The sequence below is a fragment of the Anguilla anguilla genome, chromosome 2 (assembly GCF_013347855.1).
Source record: "Anguilla anguilla isolate fAngAng1 chromosome 2, fAngAng1.pri, whole genome shotgun sequence".
Classification (NCBI taxonomy): domain Eukaryota; kingdom Metazoa; phylum Chordata; class Actinopteri; order Anguilliformes; family Anguillidae; genus Anguilla; species Anguilla anguilla.
Window position 1 is genome coordinate 18,005,083 of NC_049202.1, and position 18,091 is coordinate 18,023,173.

Below are 18,091 nucleotides of genomic sequence, written 5' to 3' on the forward strand. Positions count from 1 at the left end.
GCACATGAGAACCACATTTCAGTCATGGCCCTTGGGAACAGGGGATCTTTGAAATTTCCCATGGTGCATCACTGGCTGTAACCAAACAAAGTCCTGTTCATGGTTTCAAGATCTGGTAATAATTATCATTTCCAAGGCATCGTCATTCATAAATAAAATAAACTGTGACAGCAGGTGATTAAGAGACGGATAAATTAATTTAAGTTAATTTTTACTAATGAGACCTTTTCATCTCGGGTCACAGTGGCTTGTTTTGCGACAAAAACATCCTGCAATTTTCGGGGTAGCGACTGTTCAAGAGCACCTGAAAATATCTCAGCGGTTTAAAGCCCTTAAATAATCAGACTGCCCCCGCGCACCACCTCTACCCTCGCCCTCCGAGGCTCCCCTGCTTAGCCCCAAGTGCATGTCGACCTATCACATCATGGATTTCACTGCCCCCCCGCGCACCTCTCGACAGCCACCGCGGATTCTGTCACGCCGGTCATTTCGTCAATCAATCAAACAGGGCTGGAGGGAACCTGTGCTCTACTGTTCGACTGGAGGCTCTGCTTAGGCCCTTGCCATTTTCCAAAATCGGGTAACAGGATGACATTTACGCACCGCCTGAGGTTACTGGACTGCCTTGGAAGGGTACCTGTGCATGGCACGCCATCCATTTTTAATGGGACTCGGGCCGTGGGCTGCAAGCGGCCCTTACCAAGGTACACAAAAAATGGATGTGAAAGCAGGCTGAATCACATGCGTCCATGTAGCACAGACAACAACAACAACTGGAACCGGATGTGAAGATGCTAGAAAAAACAATACATACAAGAAGAAGTATAGCTCAGGAGGTTAAGAGCGGTTGTCTGGCAGTCGGAGGGTTGCCGGTTTGATCCCCCGCCCTGGGCGTGTCGAAGTGTCCCTGAGTAAGTCACCTAACTCCTAATTGTTCCCAACGAGCTGATTGGTACTTTGCATGGCAGCCTTTCACCGTTGATGGGTGAATGAGAGACATAAATTGTAAAAGCACTTTGGATAAAAGCACTATATAAATGCAGTCCATTTACACAAATAATATTCAAGATACGTGTGTATAATAACCTCAGGCACAGTTAACTCACAGTTATGCGTATATTTTCCTCTCTGAAAAACACAGATAACTGTACCTTTATAGCAGGCCTGGCTAAAGCAGTGAGCTACGCATATGACTCACAACATGAACGCGAGCTGTGAATGGCCGCAAAGTTTAGGGGAGGCCTCTGCTGTCCTTGGTCCTGAAGTTCCCCTCCCAGGCTTTGGGATACAGAAGTTCTATTTGAGACTTGTCAGACTGAGCGCTGGCTGTGCAGGTCATATAATGGTGCTTAGTATTTACAGTACTGGTTTTCAAACTCAGTGCTGGGGCCCCACTGTGTATGCCGGTATTCATTCCAAACATAACTGCAACCGCTGAATTCTAATTTCTGAAATGCAGTGTCACTGACACGAAACAATTTGTGGAAACAAGGAGTTCAAAGACAAAGCGGATGGCAACAGGCCAAGCCATTGTGTGAGAATACGTTTGAGGAGAAAAGGATGGAAGAAATTAAGCGCATATTTTCAGCAACGTTAACTGGTCAAGAGACCAACGGCTGTAACAAAATCAGCATAGTGGGTGGGCCACAGTGGGTGCTCTGGAGTGGAGATGAAAACCCCTGGTTTACAGTACAGAACAGGTGAGGTGGACAGACTCTGCTATGACCTGCAGTTTCGCTCATCAACCTGTCCCCATGCAGCTTTATTCTCCAGATCTAGGCCCACAGCATGGAGATGCTATCAGACACAGCAAACCCCTCTTCCTATGCTAAATTCCTAAGTTCTGTGCGCTGGGTCATACCATTTTATAACATGTACCACTTTGACATGTTATAAAATGGTATGACCCAGAGCGGGGGGTGGCCAAAAGCTTCCTATGATCACGCGTCGCTCACCGCACAAATTACCACACAACAAATAATAACGAGAGCAATGATGATAAATGATAAACGCTAATGACCCGTCTGTACAAAACAAAGAGGTGGAAAAAAGCCAATGCGGGAAAAGAAGAACTGAGCAGCTCGCTCTTTCGCTCTTTCGTGCCGTGTCTTCCTGTTAACGGGGGCATCCAGTTGTCAGTCACACGGGAGCGGAGACACGAAAGCTCCGGGCTTTAATGAGCTCGCACATGCGCGCTTCCTTCAGCGCTCCGCCGTCGGAAAACGGGCTGCACACGGCGCCAGCATCTGGGCCAATCAGAGGCGGGCGCGCGGGGCGCTCAATGAGACATCAATTCCGCTTCGCCGCTTCCATTGAATTCATTGGATTTCTGGTCACAGCTGCGCTTTGATGATACTGTGGGGGAGGTTTTTTTTCCCCACCACCAACAGCCCTTTAATTACGCAACGTGCATGGAGATGCCCTTTTCATAAGCCAATCATGACCTCCGTATCAAAATATGAATGCTTTCTCTTCATTGTATAAAGAAAAGGAGGAAACCATAATGCCATGGGGCTGGAATTTATTGCTTTTTCCCCCAATTACTGGAAGGAGATGACAGGAGCATGAAGAAGCCAAGCCATGTAACAATGCTGCAATACTAAATACAGTAGGTGCTATTGGATGGGCGGGTTGGCGGAGGTTTACAGTTCGGGCTGGCTGCTACATAGAAGAAAAGGGACTGTAGAGGACGATTCAGTCAGCCGTGACCAGGTCAGTGACAGGATAGCGGTCCCGTGGTCTGGCAGCGAATCTCGACCGCGCCGGGGCCAACCGCGGGGGGAATCCCTGCGGGGCGGTGCGTAAACGGACGTGGCGTCCCCCTCAGAGAGAGGGGTTGACCTGGTTGTCCATCCACTCTCATCACGTACCGGTGACTCCGCGGGTTAATTGGGGTCCCGTGCGTGGGGCGGTCCTGTCCCTGGAGCGGCGGAGCTCAGCTGGCTGGCAGCGGGGGCGGGGGGGGGGGGGGGGTGGATTAGCGTCGGATGGGAAGCGACGGGACGGGCTTCCGTTCGCGCGTCCGACGCCCGGCCCGAAGTCACGGACCGCTGCGCTGGGCGAGGGAGCCGCCGAATCCGCCGTGGCCAAGCCTGTTCTAATTGGGCCGATTTTGTGTGCTGCGGCCGAATCAGGGCGTTTGGGCTTCCCAGGCCGCGCCTGATTGGCTGATGAGCAGGGCAGTTCCCTCTCTATGAATGATCCAGCTCTGCTCTGGGTTAGCGAGCTTGGCTAAGAGGCTGAAAGGGCATGATATACTGAGAGCGTGATATACAGAGATGCTGGGCCGTGACTGGCGCTAACCCTGGAAAGAGTTGCCTCTCGACCGTGTCCGATAGCCCAGCTAGGAAAAGAGATATAGAGACAGGAGAGTATAGACAAGACACTAGAGAGCATGGGGCTAGTGTGCATCTGTGTGTGTGTGTGTGTGTGTTTAAGAGAGCGAGAGAAAGTGAAAGGCGCTACAGTGTGCAGTTGTGTGTGTGTGTACATACAGTATGTCTGCTAAAGAGTACAGGTGTGTGTGATCGAGAAAGTGTGTATGCTTGCAGCTTGTACGTGCGCGTGGGAGTGTGTGAGCATGTATGACACGTCTGTGATGGTGCACGTGTGTGTGGATTCACAAGCACGAGTGTGCACATGTGTATTTGCGCTATGATGCAAGAGAGCCACACTCTAACAGAAAAGCAATATCCCAAGAATGTTTGCATAAGTGTACACATATGTACGTGTGCTTAACAGCATGTGCGCTTGTGTGTGTAAATAATAGAAGACAAAACTCTTAGAGGCCAAAATCTGAGGCCAGAGAGACAGCAGCCCATAGACTCTCTCCCCACACCACAGCCCTCTCAGCTGCGCTGTCTATATGTTTGCCGTTCTGCGGTATACAAAACACAGGGATCAATGGCCCCATTTTAAAAGACAAGCTTCAAAGTGACCTCTTCCACAGACTGCCAGATCACAGAGGTAGAGAGAGAGGGAGAACAAATTTGGCCCTCTGGTTTTTGCTTTCTCTCTCTCCCTGTCTCTTCAGACACTATCACTCTTTGTCTCTCCCTGCTTTCCTCTCCTGCCTGCTCTTTTTCTCTGCCTCTCTCAGCCCCCTATTGTCCCTCTGCTTTCACTTCTTCAAAACTGAAATGGTGAAATGAACTATATTCCAGTGTGCAATAAACTTACACCACTATTATTCTGAAAGAGGATGGTGCTCTTACGTCCTCCCTCTCTCGTCCCTCCCTCCCTTCACTTCCCTCCCTCCTTTCCTTCACCTCTCTCTCTCCCTCTCTCTCATCACAGGAGTAAACATTGACAGTAACACCCCATGACAGGTGACAGAGCAGGAACAAAGCGAATTGGCCCCTTCAAATTCAGTTCACTCGTACATACGTTTCAATTGTTGTTCATTACTGAATAATGACAGTGCATCCAATTTAATATTCACATGTCATGTTCCACATAATGCTGATAGCCCCTGTGATGATTTGAAAAGGAATGGAAAATTACTCCTAATTGTTCCCCTCAATGGTGTTTGACAGTTGGCCACATGTTTTAGTCAGTGTTTGTCATCCGGCGCTGCGATCCATTCTGTGCTAATTATGTTCCAAGCCCTCAAAGGAAAACAGAAGGCATGAGCATGCAATCACACATCACCTTGTCCTAGAAACATATATTTCATGCAGTAGTGTAAGTGTAAGTACCACCTTAAACCAGCACTCAGTGAGTGACGAGTCAGGGGATGCCTAAAGATATATGAGCTGAGTCCAGCATGTATCAGCATACATTTTGTGAAAACTTTGGAGTCTAAGATACAGCAGTGTCACCCATTGAACCTGGATTTGTCCGGTACTCCACCGCACAGCCCATGGTTCAGGTGTCTACTCTATACACAACGTGTTCATGCACCCCACGGACACCCATGCAGTCTTCATTTCAATGGAGCAAGAAAAAAATTAACCCAAGACTCCCCTCCCCACCCCCAATTTCCACCCCCGTCTCTTATGCGTCGGCTACCATGGCCACAAATCCCACTTTGGCCATCGTTAATCCCGGACTTGTTGGTTCTTCAGTTGCGGATTCTCTCCCCTCTGTTTCATTGACAGCGGTGTTTGCTGTGGGCGGGATTTAGAACAGCATATGATTTCCCTGGTGACAGTCAGAGAGCCGGAGAGCGATGACCAGCCCTACAGCAGCGCTGTGTGACGAGCTACGACACGCTAACAGAGCTGATGTGACAAAGCAGAGCCGAGTCTTCCTGAGAGGTAGAGAAAGGGGGTGTGCCTGTGCTGATTGACTCACGGGGTGAGAGGTCATCTGGTTCTCTGTGGAGGAAAAGCCACTGTAGACCCGCACAGCTGATCCATTTTGTTTAACACCGAGCATCAAGCTGGGAGGTCATGAGTACCATCTCAGGCCCTATCTCAGCTGGGAATGGACCATGCCCCCCTCCCACACACACACACACACACACACACACTCAGATACAAATGCATACACACACACACACACACTCAGATACACATGCATACACACACACACATGCAGGCACAAACGCAAACTTAACATAACAAAACATACAGTAACATAACACAATGACAAGAGCAGGCTGTTCAGTCCAACAATGCTTGCCATTTTCTTGACTAAATTAGTGCTCTGATTACCTACAGACTAGATAGTATCTAACACCGTATCAAGCCTAGTCCTGAAAATCTCCAGAGTTTCTGCCTCTACTACATGACCTGGCAGGGTATTCCACACATTGACCCTCTCTGTGAGAAAAAATTCTTCCTAACGTCTGTACAGAATTTAGCTTTTGCTAATTTCCATATATGTCCCCCCATTTTACTAACAGAACTCAACCTGAAGAATCTCTTTTAGTTCACCTTGTTGAACTTAAGTTCACCCCTTTATGAATTTAAAAGCCTCAATCAAATCACCTCTGAGTCTAAGCTTGAAGATACACACACACACGCATGCAAACACACAGGTACACACACACATGCACATCCACACACGCACACACACAAATGTGCACATGCAGGTATGCTCGAAAACATGAAAACACGCACGCACACACACACACACGCACGCACACACAAACACATGCACGCATGCGTGCGCACACACACACCACCTTGTGGAAGATGGAAACTGCAACCACTGGACCAATGACCGCGAGGTCATAGTAATTTGAGATAGCTCCCATTTCTATAGACACATAGCTCACCAGAGCAATGCAGGTTAAGCACCTTTGCTCAAGGCTGCCGCACTGGCTTTCCCACTTGTTATTTTAACTGCTGCCCAGGTCCTCGACGCTGCCCCCAATCTGCATCTCCGCTCTGTGGGCTGAGTGAGAGCACTTTTACTGGCTAACCGGCTCATCTTGACCTCATCTAGATGTGAATTAGTCCTCTAAGATTACAAATATGTGATTAGAATGTTCTTAACTGAACATTCCAATGCTGATGTAACAAGCACTACTGGCAATTGAAAGCAATGGTGTTCTATAACATTGCCTCTGGGTTGAACTGTTGAGCGCCGAGTAGTGAGGATAGGTTGAGCTATGGTAAACAGCAGCGAGCAGCCAAGCATTACATTACATTACATTATAGGCATTTAGCAGACGCTCTTATCCAGAGCGACTTACACAACTTTTTACATAGCACTTTACATTGTATCCATTTATACAGCTGGATATATACTGAAGCAACGCAGGTTAAGTACCTTGCTCAAGGGTACAACGGCAGTGTCCTTACCCGGGATTCGAACCTACGACCTTTCGGTTACGAGCGCAGTTCCTTACCCACTGTGCCACACTCCGTCCCAAGCGTGGCAATGGCGGTAACTATCGCCTTCAGGAAGTAACCGCAGAATCCATTCTGACCTGGAGGGTGACTGAGGAAAAGTGAGCTAAGTCTGAGACAGGAATCGCACAACCCTGATGACCTCCCTCCCTCAACTACTTCATATAGCACTGATTAAAAGTTGCTCCGCTGTATTAAAATTTTGATTAAGTGTAAATAAGTGAACCGGTGTGCCACAAAGTGAGAAGATTAATGTTTCTGCAAATATGCTGCATGCATCTGCATGTGTGAAGCTAGCATAGGCCATCAGCTCCTACTGTACAACCTCAGCCGATGAGAGCTTTCTGGATGCTAATTATTAGGCTTGCAGTACCCTGAGGAACGGGTAGTCCTCTCAATTCTGCGGGGGAAACCAGGACAGGTCCCTCTGAAAAGCCAACAAAGCGCTTTTGTTCTGAAAACCTGGCATGATTGCACTGTTCAAAAGGTAATAGCGTTTAAGGAAAAAACAGGGGCGGAAGACATTCTGTCAAAGGTTTCCTGCCGACATGATTAAAAAAGAAAAAAAGAGGGGAAAAAAAGCTCCCTCCAGTTAGAGGAAAGGTATGGTGATGAATGACGAGAACAACCCGAAGCGCTCCACTAAAGCTCCCTCAGCTGAGCAATAACTGTGGGCCAAAGAGGGAAAAAATACTCAAACCGGCAGAACCAGGGGGGGAAGGGAGGGGGGCGCACATTCCAATGCTGCCCTTTTGGAAGCCTGCCATAAACGTGTCCCCCAATCAATCAAACCGGCAGCAAATACGTGCCACTGACTTCACAGAAATACACGGAGAGAGGGAGGGAGAGAGTGAAAGAAAACAAGACCAATTTAAGTAGGTACAGGAATAATGCCCTGCTAGTCAGAGACCTTTTCAGTGATCAATGAAGGCCCAGCTGCACCACACCCCACCAGCTTCCCTTTCTTTTGAGGAGGAGGACACGTACAGTAACAGGAGGCGAGAAATCTGGCTCTCAGATAGGCGCTCTCAGATTGAGCTGTTTCAGTCAGATGAGGGGCTAACGTGGTAACAGCTGGGTGGAAGAGGGGTGCAGGGGTGGCCAAGGGAGAGGAGGGAGGAGCTAAACGGGCTGTTTAAGTCCCGTCCCACACCAAATGCAGGCAAGTGAAAGAAAGGAGTTGAATGTTGCTGGGTGGCCAGGGGTTCCCAAACTTCCTGAGGCCAAAATATGGCCCCAAGTGTAATGTGTGGAATTTCTTTCTGTCATCCACCCCTTAGAGCATTTTTTCAAGTGTGGAATGACATTTTTTTCATATATGGTCTCACAAAACAGCTGTTCAGTACACAGTAACTAGTGCAGTGGATGATGCAGTGGAAGTTAACTGAACTGGACTGGACTGGACTGGACTGGACTGAATTGACCGGGGTTATTATAAAACTGTATCCACCTTTGTCATGAGTTAGATGGCCTGCCTCAACCCTTATCATGACCCAACAATGGGTCCGGATCCATAGTTTAGAACCAGCGAGTAGATCTAACCCATGCCCGTGGTGAAAGGCAGACCCAGATCCATTATAAGTTTAAAGGTTCAGCTCCGTGCCTCGCCTGGTTTGCAGGCCGCATGGCTGGCAGTGCTCTGAGCATTCGCCCCGAGATTCCCTCGAGGAATTACAGTGCCCAACACTGGGCCGCAGCACTAAGAGAAACCAGCAGCCATGAAGGAAGAATTTATCTTCCTGTCACAGGTGATAAGGGGAACTTCCTGAAATAAACAGGCAGGCTTTTCATTTTCAAATAAGCCGTCGCCCTCCCCGCCCTCCCCCGACTCCCCAGTCCCAACAACCACCATCTTCTGAGGGCTAACAAGATCAAAACCCCTCAGCGGGCTTGTAAAAATAAAGTACTGCTCTGATCAATGGTGTGTGTGTGTGTGTGTGTGTGTGTGTGTGTGAGAGAGAGAGAGAGAGAGAGAACTGAATGTGGAGAACACTGTGCTTAGCTCTGCGTGCAGGCATCCAGAAGCAGGCATTCTGGGTAATTGTCTGTGCTCCCTGCTGCACAGAGGCACCTGTTCACCCTCAATGACCCCCTTGTCTAACCCACCTCTGTCTTTCATGAGGGGGTGGGTACAGCGCATGTAACCCCCAATGATCCTGTCGAAGCTCAGCATTGGGGAGGGGGGCCCGCAGGAGGAGAGTCATGCCGTCCCAGACAGCTCATATTTTCATAGGTGGTGATTCATTAAGGGATGCTGAACCTTTAATGCCAACCAAGCCCCCTCCCCCCTACCATCTTTCATCCTCCTCCTCCATTTCAACCCATGGCTTAAGGACCTAGGCTTTCTCTCTTCTATCACTCTCTCCCTCCTTTCAAAGCCGGTGTACAGATGATCAAAGAACACAAAAAGAGCAACGCTACTGTGAGCACTGTAATGTGAACGATTTTGTGAACTTTCTACTCCATGTTCTTTAAATGGCCACGTGTGCTCTGTGATGAAGGAGAGGTGGTAATAAATATATGGGAGTGGGGTTCTAAATGTGCTGATTTGTTTGCCTGTTCCTCTGTTGGTTTCGCTTATCCCTTGTGTGGGATGCGTGTAGGATGGCTGTGTTCCTCAGCTTCCAGACCTGAGGGCTGAACGCAACTTTGCTCTGAACTGATTAAATGATAAAAGTTCCCAGAACGCTATCTGTAATTCTTGCCATTCCTCTCTCTCTCCCCTCTCTCCCCCGTCTCGCCCCTCACTCTCCACAGACCCAGTGGTTATAAAGTTACTGCTAACTAGCGCCGGTGCTGTCGAAGGCTACGTTCACATCCATCCACAGAAGTGGATCAAAGTCATTCTTTACTATGTGAAAAATGCTTAAAGGGACAGCAACTCCACCTCGCGCTCTACTAAACTTGAGCCATCAAACCTACCCGTTTCATTCCAATGTAACGGAATACCCAGCCTACTTTTTTAAAAATTTCAATAATTTCAGAAGTGGGGATGTGGCTGAAAATAATTAGATTGGATCATTTTTAATAACTGAATTGTTGATAGCATCTACTTTTCAGACTGTCTGGTTCACATTGGTGTCCTTGGGTATTGGTATAGGTGCAGTGTAAGTAAAAATAAAATGAGCCCAGTGCCCTGCTGTGACACCAGGAGGGGGTGGGAGAGGAGGAGAAGGCAACTGCTCCTCTTCTGGCCGCTGATAGAGCTTCCTGCAGTCTCCCAATGTCACAGAGAGCTCCAGGACCACGGACAGCGGCGGCCTCTTCTACAGGCACGCACAGCTGAGGCTGACGGGCAATCAGCCCAAGCGAATCTCACTGCCTCTCTCAAACTCATGCTCTGAGAGTGCTTTCAAAAAAAAAAAAAAAAAAAAACTCCAGGCTGCCATCTATCACAGAATCATTGTTTTGGCATAGATTTGCACGTTATGCAACATGTCTACAGAGGGCCTCCTTACAGCCAGGTTTAGAGTATTACACACAAACAGGTACAGTACAGGAACTACGATGAATCATTTACCCTAGCGTGCAGTGCCACGCAGTTTAGTTCACAAAAGGAACGGGTATAATAGCAGTGTGAGGGAGTGAATTTTCCAGTAAGTACCGTGCTAAAAAAGAGGCTCCTTTTTCTTTTGTGTTATAAAAGGCCCCTCGGGTTGGAGCCCACCCACGCGGCTACGGAGCGGCGTGGGATCGGTCGCGCCCGCCGCTGCGCACCGCCGCCTCCTGGTCCTGCGTGGCAGGAATGCGGCTCTGATTCACCGCCACCGCCCCCGAAATCCACCCACCCCAGGTCCATACACCTACCGCACGGCAGTGAAGCAGGGGAAGGGGAAGAGGGAGAGAGCGTGGGCAGAGAGCGTCCACGTGGAGCTGGTGGACCAATCAGGTCGAACCGTGACGTCAGGTGGGCGGGCGCCGGCGGACTCGCGCCCTTGCCCTGTCCGGGGAGAGCCGAGGGCCTGGCTGGGGGTAAGGGGGTGGGCCGAGGTGCCAGTCCGACCCTCTAGTCGGGAGCTAGACATGGGACTGTCCCGGGTCAGCAGGGTGGCATGCTTTGTTTAATCCAGTGAGGTCAGCGCTGTTACTACCAACAGCTAAATATGGCCCTGTAAAATCCCTTTCATTTTTCATGTAATTCTTCTGATCTCGGATTTCCTGTTTTTCATGTGGCATGCATTTATTTGTCTTTGCTCGATTTACATTACTGTATCAATTCGATTGCATTTTATTGTACAAGAGAAATAAAAACTCATTACCGATGACATGAAACTGAACATGGAAAGCTGCTAAAAGGAGATGCAGCTGTGCAAACATGGAAGAGAAGGGAGGGGGGTCTCATTTGGAGAGGTACGTCATTAGAATGTATGATTGTAGTTCATAGTTCAATATTTTTGAAAGAAATTTTTCAAAGAGAAAGCAAATTTGAAGGGCCACGATCCAATGAATAATAACCAAATTACAGTAATTCTGCACATCACTGAAAGTGCAAGGCCCTAAGGTCAGTGCCTGTATTGAAAAAGCCCCTCATTTGTTTTTTTTTTTATTCTTTTAATAACAAAGGCACAAGCTCATTTTCAATCCCTTAGTGGTTTCAGAGCCAACTTCAGACCGTCTATCTCTCATTAGTGTCCCAGAATGCCTTGTTTTTCCTCACCTCTCTGTGGATTTTAGAAAATTATTTTGTTGTTACTCTTTTCATATTCTTAATTATTTAAACACATAAAATGGACTCTAAAGACTAGCCAAAGCAAAAAATATAGTCCAAACTTTACATGCTGAGTTGGCTTGAGTTTTACCATGCAGTATTTGGATACATATTCAGGCCACTACTTCAATTAGATTCAGGCTAAAAATAGAAGTATCACAGTCAATTTCGTGAATTTTCTGATTCAGACAAATTTGAAGATATAACGAAATCTTCCCAAATATATCTAGAATGTTTCAGGACAGCATTCTGTACAAAGAATTTACCTTTTTTTCCAGTGAGTTATAAGCACCCATTCATCAATCGTGACACATGAATCGGGATTGGAGGGCTGTAGGGATGTCAGAAAAACTGAAAGAAATTAAGATTTCCCAGCTGGGTATCCAGTTCCTTGTTTTCTAAAGGCATATTTCTGTTGAGCAAAAAAGGGATCTTTTGATAATGTTTGGATTTTATATTTGCATTTCCAAGTTGTCCTTTTGTGTAATTTCAAAACTGTGCAATAGGCATGCTAATTTTGGACTAATTTGCAGAACAAAAAAAGATCTATTACTGAAGCAGAAAAGCAATGAGGCCACAATACATATTTGAGTTCTGTAGTATCTAACTTCCCATTTATCTTACTAATTTATTTAGACACAAACGCAATAAACTGTAATAACTTCTGTTTTGCTTAGACCTGAGTAAACATAATACATAATATATGTATTGTCCTCTATGAATAATTTAACTACTGTCTTAACAGCTTTGGTACTGAGCATCTTTTTCAGTTCTTCTCCATTCAGGGAAAAAAAAAAGCACTGAATATCCATAAAATGCATCTATCAATTACTGCCTTTTGAAAAGCTACTGAACATTTCTAGAGAGCTCCTTTGATGCACCTGCCCATGGCTTAACAAGCACGTATTGTGTAAGGGTGCTCTAATTTCTATTTCCATGTAGTGAATGACTGGCTAATTCACTTGTGTCATCTGTTTTGATCTGAGCATAAATGAGCACATTTCTCTGGCATTACAAAATATCCATTTTCCCCCTCATACATAATCGTGGTGTCCAGTCCATTCAAAAGGCCCCCTTCAGTTGCACAGATCTCTCCACTATTCATTTCTCTAGCAGGCTGAATTTCTTCTTCCAGTGCAGTGTTGGCACAATGGATCCAGTTTGCTGGATTAAATGACAGGGGGGGAAAAAAACTGTGGAAACTGGTACCTGTGATCTGTCGGTTCCTTCGCTGCTGAAACTAAATATAAGTATTTGTCTTATGTGTAAAATGTACAATGCATGAGATCTTGCTCACCGTCTTTGCTTTGAGAAATTATTTGCTTCCCCAATAAAATATGAGCGGTGTGTCTGGACAAAAACTGCAGGGGGCAGCTGCAAACATGTAAAAACTGCCCATGCGATTCGCAGCCTCTATAATAAAAGAAAAAAGCCGATAGGTTGAGCCAACACCAAGATTGCCTTTCGCGGTAAATTAAGTCAGGATGAATTATCAGCGCTTTCCCTGCGGAAGAAGGAATAAATTCACAAGAGACGTTTCAGAGGACAGTCTGTCACTCTCAGACAGAACCGACCGGGAAACGGACGCAAATTACAGAGACGCTCCAAACATAACCATTTCAAAAACAATCAGTGACACCACACAAAAAAAAACTAACAGAGACCTAAATGCTGAAGCTAAAAATTGAGGCTACTGGGTAATCGTAAGGACCAGACGAGGCTTCCCAACGATCTGCAACGGAGGCTGAAACAGCATCAGGCCTGCTGATGTAGGGACACACAGGAACAGCATAGCAGCTCTTAAAAGATTCTTGTGTGAAACTTGTGCAAAGTCTGTCTGTTTATTAAGGGTAGAACTCGTTCTTCCTGCTTTGTAGTTCGGCCATAGTTTACAATAAAAGTAAGGATGTATCACTCCATTTTTTGTGTGTTTTGTCGCTGTTGTTAGCACAGATCCTTCATTTAATTTTGAGCTGAAATGAGCAACAACAACAACAACAAAAAAGTCAGGGTATTTCCTGCTTTTTGCAGTGAAACTGCACGGCTCACTGTGTGGGCACCCGAGAGACACTGCGGCACGTCTGAAATGCGCTTCTGAAATGCGCCTCATTGAGCACCTGAGAAACCATGAAAAAAGTTGCGCTCCTTAAATCGATTACGCAGCATCAACGCCCAGGCCTCACGTCGACTGGAATGAACTCCAGCCATCAGTTACCGGAGGCGAAGAACACACGAGGAGGGATCTTGCTAAAAAAGCTCTTTTTTTGTTTCAGACGGAATTAAAAGTTCATTGTTATGTAGTCTTAACAACAATTATGTGCTATTCAAAGTTGTTGCTGTCCTGCTGTTAAGCCGTTGGGTAGCAGCTCTAGAACTTAAGAACACACAACAGGATACACACACATGCACACACGCAAGCGCAAGCACACACATACTTACTGTAGTTCCGTACAGCTAAAGTACATGTAGCCAACTTTCCAGCTGAAAAACAGTTTTCCTCCAACAACTAGACAAGTTTGTGTTAGTAGAGCTGGATTCATTATTATGCAAGAGACATCCTGGCTGAGTTAATAATCATATCATTGCAATCTGTGTTAAAAAATCTGTGTTTTTTTTATGTAAATAGGTTCAACCAGGGTTCAAATCAGATTAATTGTCCAAACAGAGCTCCTGGCAGAATGTCTAGAACTGCAGTGCTTAGTCTCGAGAAAAAACTGGGTCATCCCTGCACTTGCTCAAGTGAGTGATGTTTCCACTGAAACTTTACCAGGATTTTTCCTGTATAGAGAAATTGTTGGCAGGCACCATAGTGGAAAAAGCAGAAAGAAAGGGGAAACTGGAAATATTTTGATGCAAACCATGTGGGATGATCCTACATGCGACCGCAAGGGCTAGCCTAATGATGGGGTGCACCAAAGACCCATTTCCTGCAAGGTAAATCCCTGTTTACATGTTAAAAAGGAATTATGAAGGTGTAAATGCTTATGCATATCACTATCTGCATGTAGTATCTGAAGTCTTAAAGTTTGATAAATGTCCCAAAATTTTATTTATTTCTTTATTTATTTATACCCTGATTTTTACACCAACATATTCTTGGGCTTTCTATCCGAGTCAGTCAGCTGCTCTGATCCTGATGACTTAGCATTTCTGCAGTCCCTAAATGGCAATGCATAATCACTGAGCAGTTCAACCCCCTGGAAAATTAAACATGTCCACCTATCAGCAGCATTAAATTGATATGAGCTCCCTATAGACTAATGAAATAGGTAGCCACTTCATTAAGCTTATTAAAAGTGGGAAATATAATAAAGCTTAAGATATATTCAGGCGTACTAATGTCGATTCCAGCCTACGTCTATCATTATCACAGTTTTTATTTATACACTATGACACTAATGCACTCCACTGCCTCCTGTTATATAGTTTAAAAAATAGTTCAGTAATACATGCAGAAGCGAACTTTTCGATCGAAATATGTTCAGTTTTGGTTAATTAAAGCATCGCTCTGAGGTCAAATTTTAAATTGTGTTATCAATCGCGTTAACCCGTCAGCCACCATGTGCGTTATCCTTACGTACGTCATATCAATCAGACATAATGAACATGGAAGTCTGTCCAAGCATTCTCACAGCCAAGAGACATCAGATACAACCGGGAAGTGAAAATCAGACATTTATGGGTTAAGAGTTAGATAGGATATCGTATAGACGAATGCATTAGCCTAATGCAAAAGAGAACCAACAACGCTGTTTCATTATCTGAGGAAACCCAATAAACTTCAAGCCAGGTCAGCAAAATGAACCACAACTGCAGCCACAGACAAACAGGCATTAACAAATTGAAAATTTCTAATAAAAGATGGAATGTCGATTCGGGGAATAAAATCGATAACATGGTTCCATAATTTGAATATGAAATATAGCAATACAGCCATATTCGATACTTCAAATATTGTACCATATCTTGGGAGTTACCACAACATTTTTTGCAGATGTAAGGAAATTACAAGTAATTGACAGCGTACATCAGTATTCTGTTTTTCTGTTAAGGGCGCTTTGAAGAGGACATTGCATCTTTTAATCAAACTGTGAAATACATTTCCATTCACTTACCTGTGAGCTGGTCATATGAACCGTCTAGTTCTCTTGAATCAGATAAGCTTTGGTCCCTATTTTTTGCCTTCATCTCGACCAACCGCGCAGAGATTGCTTATTTTTTTCAAAGAATTACACCCCCTAATATTTCTAATACACCCGGTCTTATCGATTCCCAGTAATGACGAACCATAAAAAACAACTATAGCCAATAACCGCAACCTTTTAACTTTCAAGCAAATTTTATTTCCTAATTATATAGCCTACTCCTGCTCCTCTCTCTGTCCCTCTGACTTAAGCGAACGATACCCGCCACATGCAGCAGCAACTCGTGTCCGTGTCTGTCTTCCAGCGGCTCCAGGCAAGGTTTGTTCAAATCCAAAGGGGCGAGTAAGTATCTTTAGTGCATGTATAATTACTAAAACATTCGCATGTTATCCTGTTTAATGTTTAAACGGTTTAACATTGTCTGAATCCTGATAATATGATACTCGCGCTGTGTCTTTCACTGGGGTGCCGCAGGTGTAGTGTGGTATCCTCTGGTATGAGCGCGCGCTCCACATACTGCGCGCGGTCTTACCTCTGTCCTCAGGTGCGCTTCATATGATGCTTAATTTCAAACGTTACGTAGGCGACTGCGCTTGTAAACCGTGAAAGGGAAGATGGGCTATATTTGTCACATGCACATGTGTTCGACTTTAGAAATATAAGCCGATAAATAAGAAGTAGGCTATAGGCTGTTTGGTGCTGAGAACTGAACCGTATAATGTGCGTTACTTCCAATTCGTGGGTTACCCTGTCTGGAGTAAGTTAAACATGGAAACGTAACGGGTAGGCATTGATATCAGTTAAACTAAATCGGCAAGAGATGAATACGACAGATAAAGCGGTTTGAGACGTGATCTAATCGCAGCATATTTACTAGCAGACCAACGGAGACACCTTAAAAGGTAGTATTTTAGACAGACAATTGGACTTTCAAAAAACGCCACACAATTTGAGTGGCACCTAATTTGATCTCACATCAAGCCAGTATATTCGCTTATATCAGTGCTTCTCAAACTCGGTCCTGGGGGACCCCTGTGTATGCTGGTTTTCATTCCAAACTCAACAGCAATCCCAGAATTTTAACAAGCTGTTAATTTTTCTTAATTAGGTGCTTTTCATGTTTTAGATCTGGGATCCCCAGTCTTATCCAGAAAGGGCCAGTGTGGGTGCACACACCTGATCCTGATTCTACTAATCAAGGTGCTTAGCAATGACTCTAGTGATTGATTAGTAGAATGAGGTGTGTGCACCCACACTGGCCCTTTCTGGAACCCCAGGTCTAAAACATGAAAAGCACCTAATTAAGTAAAATTAACAGCTTGTTAAAATTCTGGTATTGCTGTTGAGGTTGGAATGAAAACCAGCATACACAGGGGTCCCCCAGGACCGAGTTTGAGAACCACTGGGTTATATGATTTAATATGTACTGAAAATCAATATTGGAATTGTCTAAAGCATTTATTAGTAATACATTTCAGAGTCCTTAAACAGTATAATTCATTGAAAAAAACTAATCTTATGACTGTGTGTTGGTCCTTGACTGAAAAAGTCGTCGTTATGTCTTGTTGATTAGGGTCACAAGTGCCTGTAATCAAAGGTATTGCCCCAAAATATACTCCTATACAATGCATTGCCCAAAGAGGGAAAATTTAATCTAGCGTGGTGCTCACCACATTATGCACACAGAATAGCTAGTGTTAAATCAACTCAGACTATGTTAAATCACCTCTAATTGTGTTTATATGAGTCAATGAGGGTGGTTATGTACTCTATAGAAGTTATAAGTACTCTAACAGGGTTGCTTTTTTCACTGAATATTTGCTGTTCCAAAAAACTTTCCAGTGGTCCATTGGGTGTCTGAGATTATATTAGCCTGTATGAACTGCATGAAATGCTGACATCTGATGCAATGGCTGCACAGTTTAGCTGGTGTCTTTCAGAAGAAGAGGAAGAAGTGTTGGCTGGTGGCATGCACTTGCTAGTGTGTTACCCCTGAATGACATGGTAAATGGACTGCAATTATATAGCGCTTTTATCCAAAGCGCTTTACAATTGATGCCTCTCATTCGCCAGAGCAGTTAGGGGTTAGGTGTCTTGCTCAAGGACACTTCGACACGCCCAGGGCGGGGTTTGAACCGGCAACCCTTCGACTGCCAGACAATCGGTCTTACCTCCTGAGCTATGTCACCCCATGACATGTTGCAGCCATGGCACAGACTCCATCTTGTGGGAGAAGATGGTGGCCAGATGAGATGGTGAGGTAGATAAAGATAAAGACAGAACAGATTGGGAAGGAGAGGGCAAAATGGAGGTGCTGGTGGAATAAAAGCCACTGATATAGAGTGGAAAATTCAATATGAGTAAGGATAGGGACATTGAAGGTGTCTTAAGAAGAGAAGCTGTGTACATGGGAAGAGAGGCATAGAACTTAGAAAAAA

At 45.3% G+C, this 18,091-nt stretch overlaps 1 protein-coding gene across 2 annotated transcripts in view; it reads right to left on the reverse strand.

Annotated features, from left to right (window-relative positions):
• Positions 1-16,523, reverse strand: part of kcnip2 (Kv channel interacting protein 2) — a 125,816-nt gene extending 109,293 nt beyond the window's left edge. The window contains exon 1 of one of the 2 annotated variants that reach the window (XM_035407423.1): positions 15,624-16,523. In XM_035407423.1, coding sequence (XP_035263314.1) covers positions 15,624-15,696 — 73 coding nt within the window. In that variant the 5' untranslated portion in view covers positions 15,697-16,523. The remainder of the gene's footprint in view (positions 1-15,623) is intronic. The other variant, XM_035407418.1, reaches the window with a different exon arrangement.
• Positions 16,524-18,091: the final 1,568 nt, after the last annotated feature.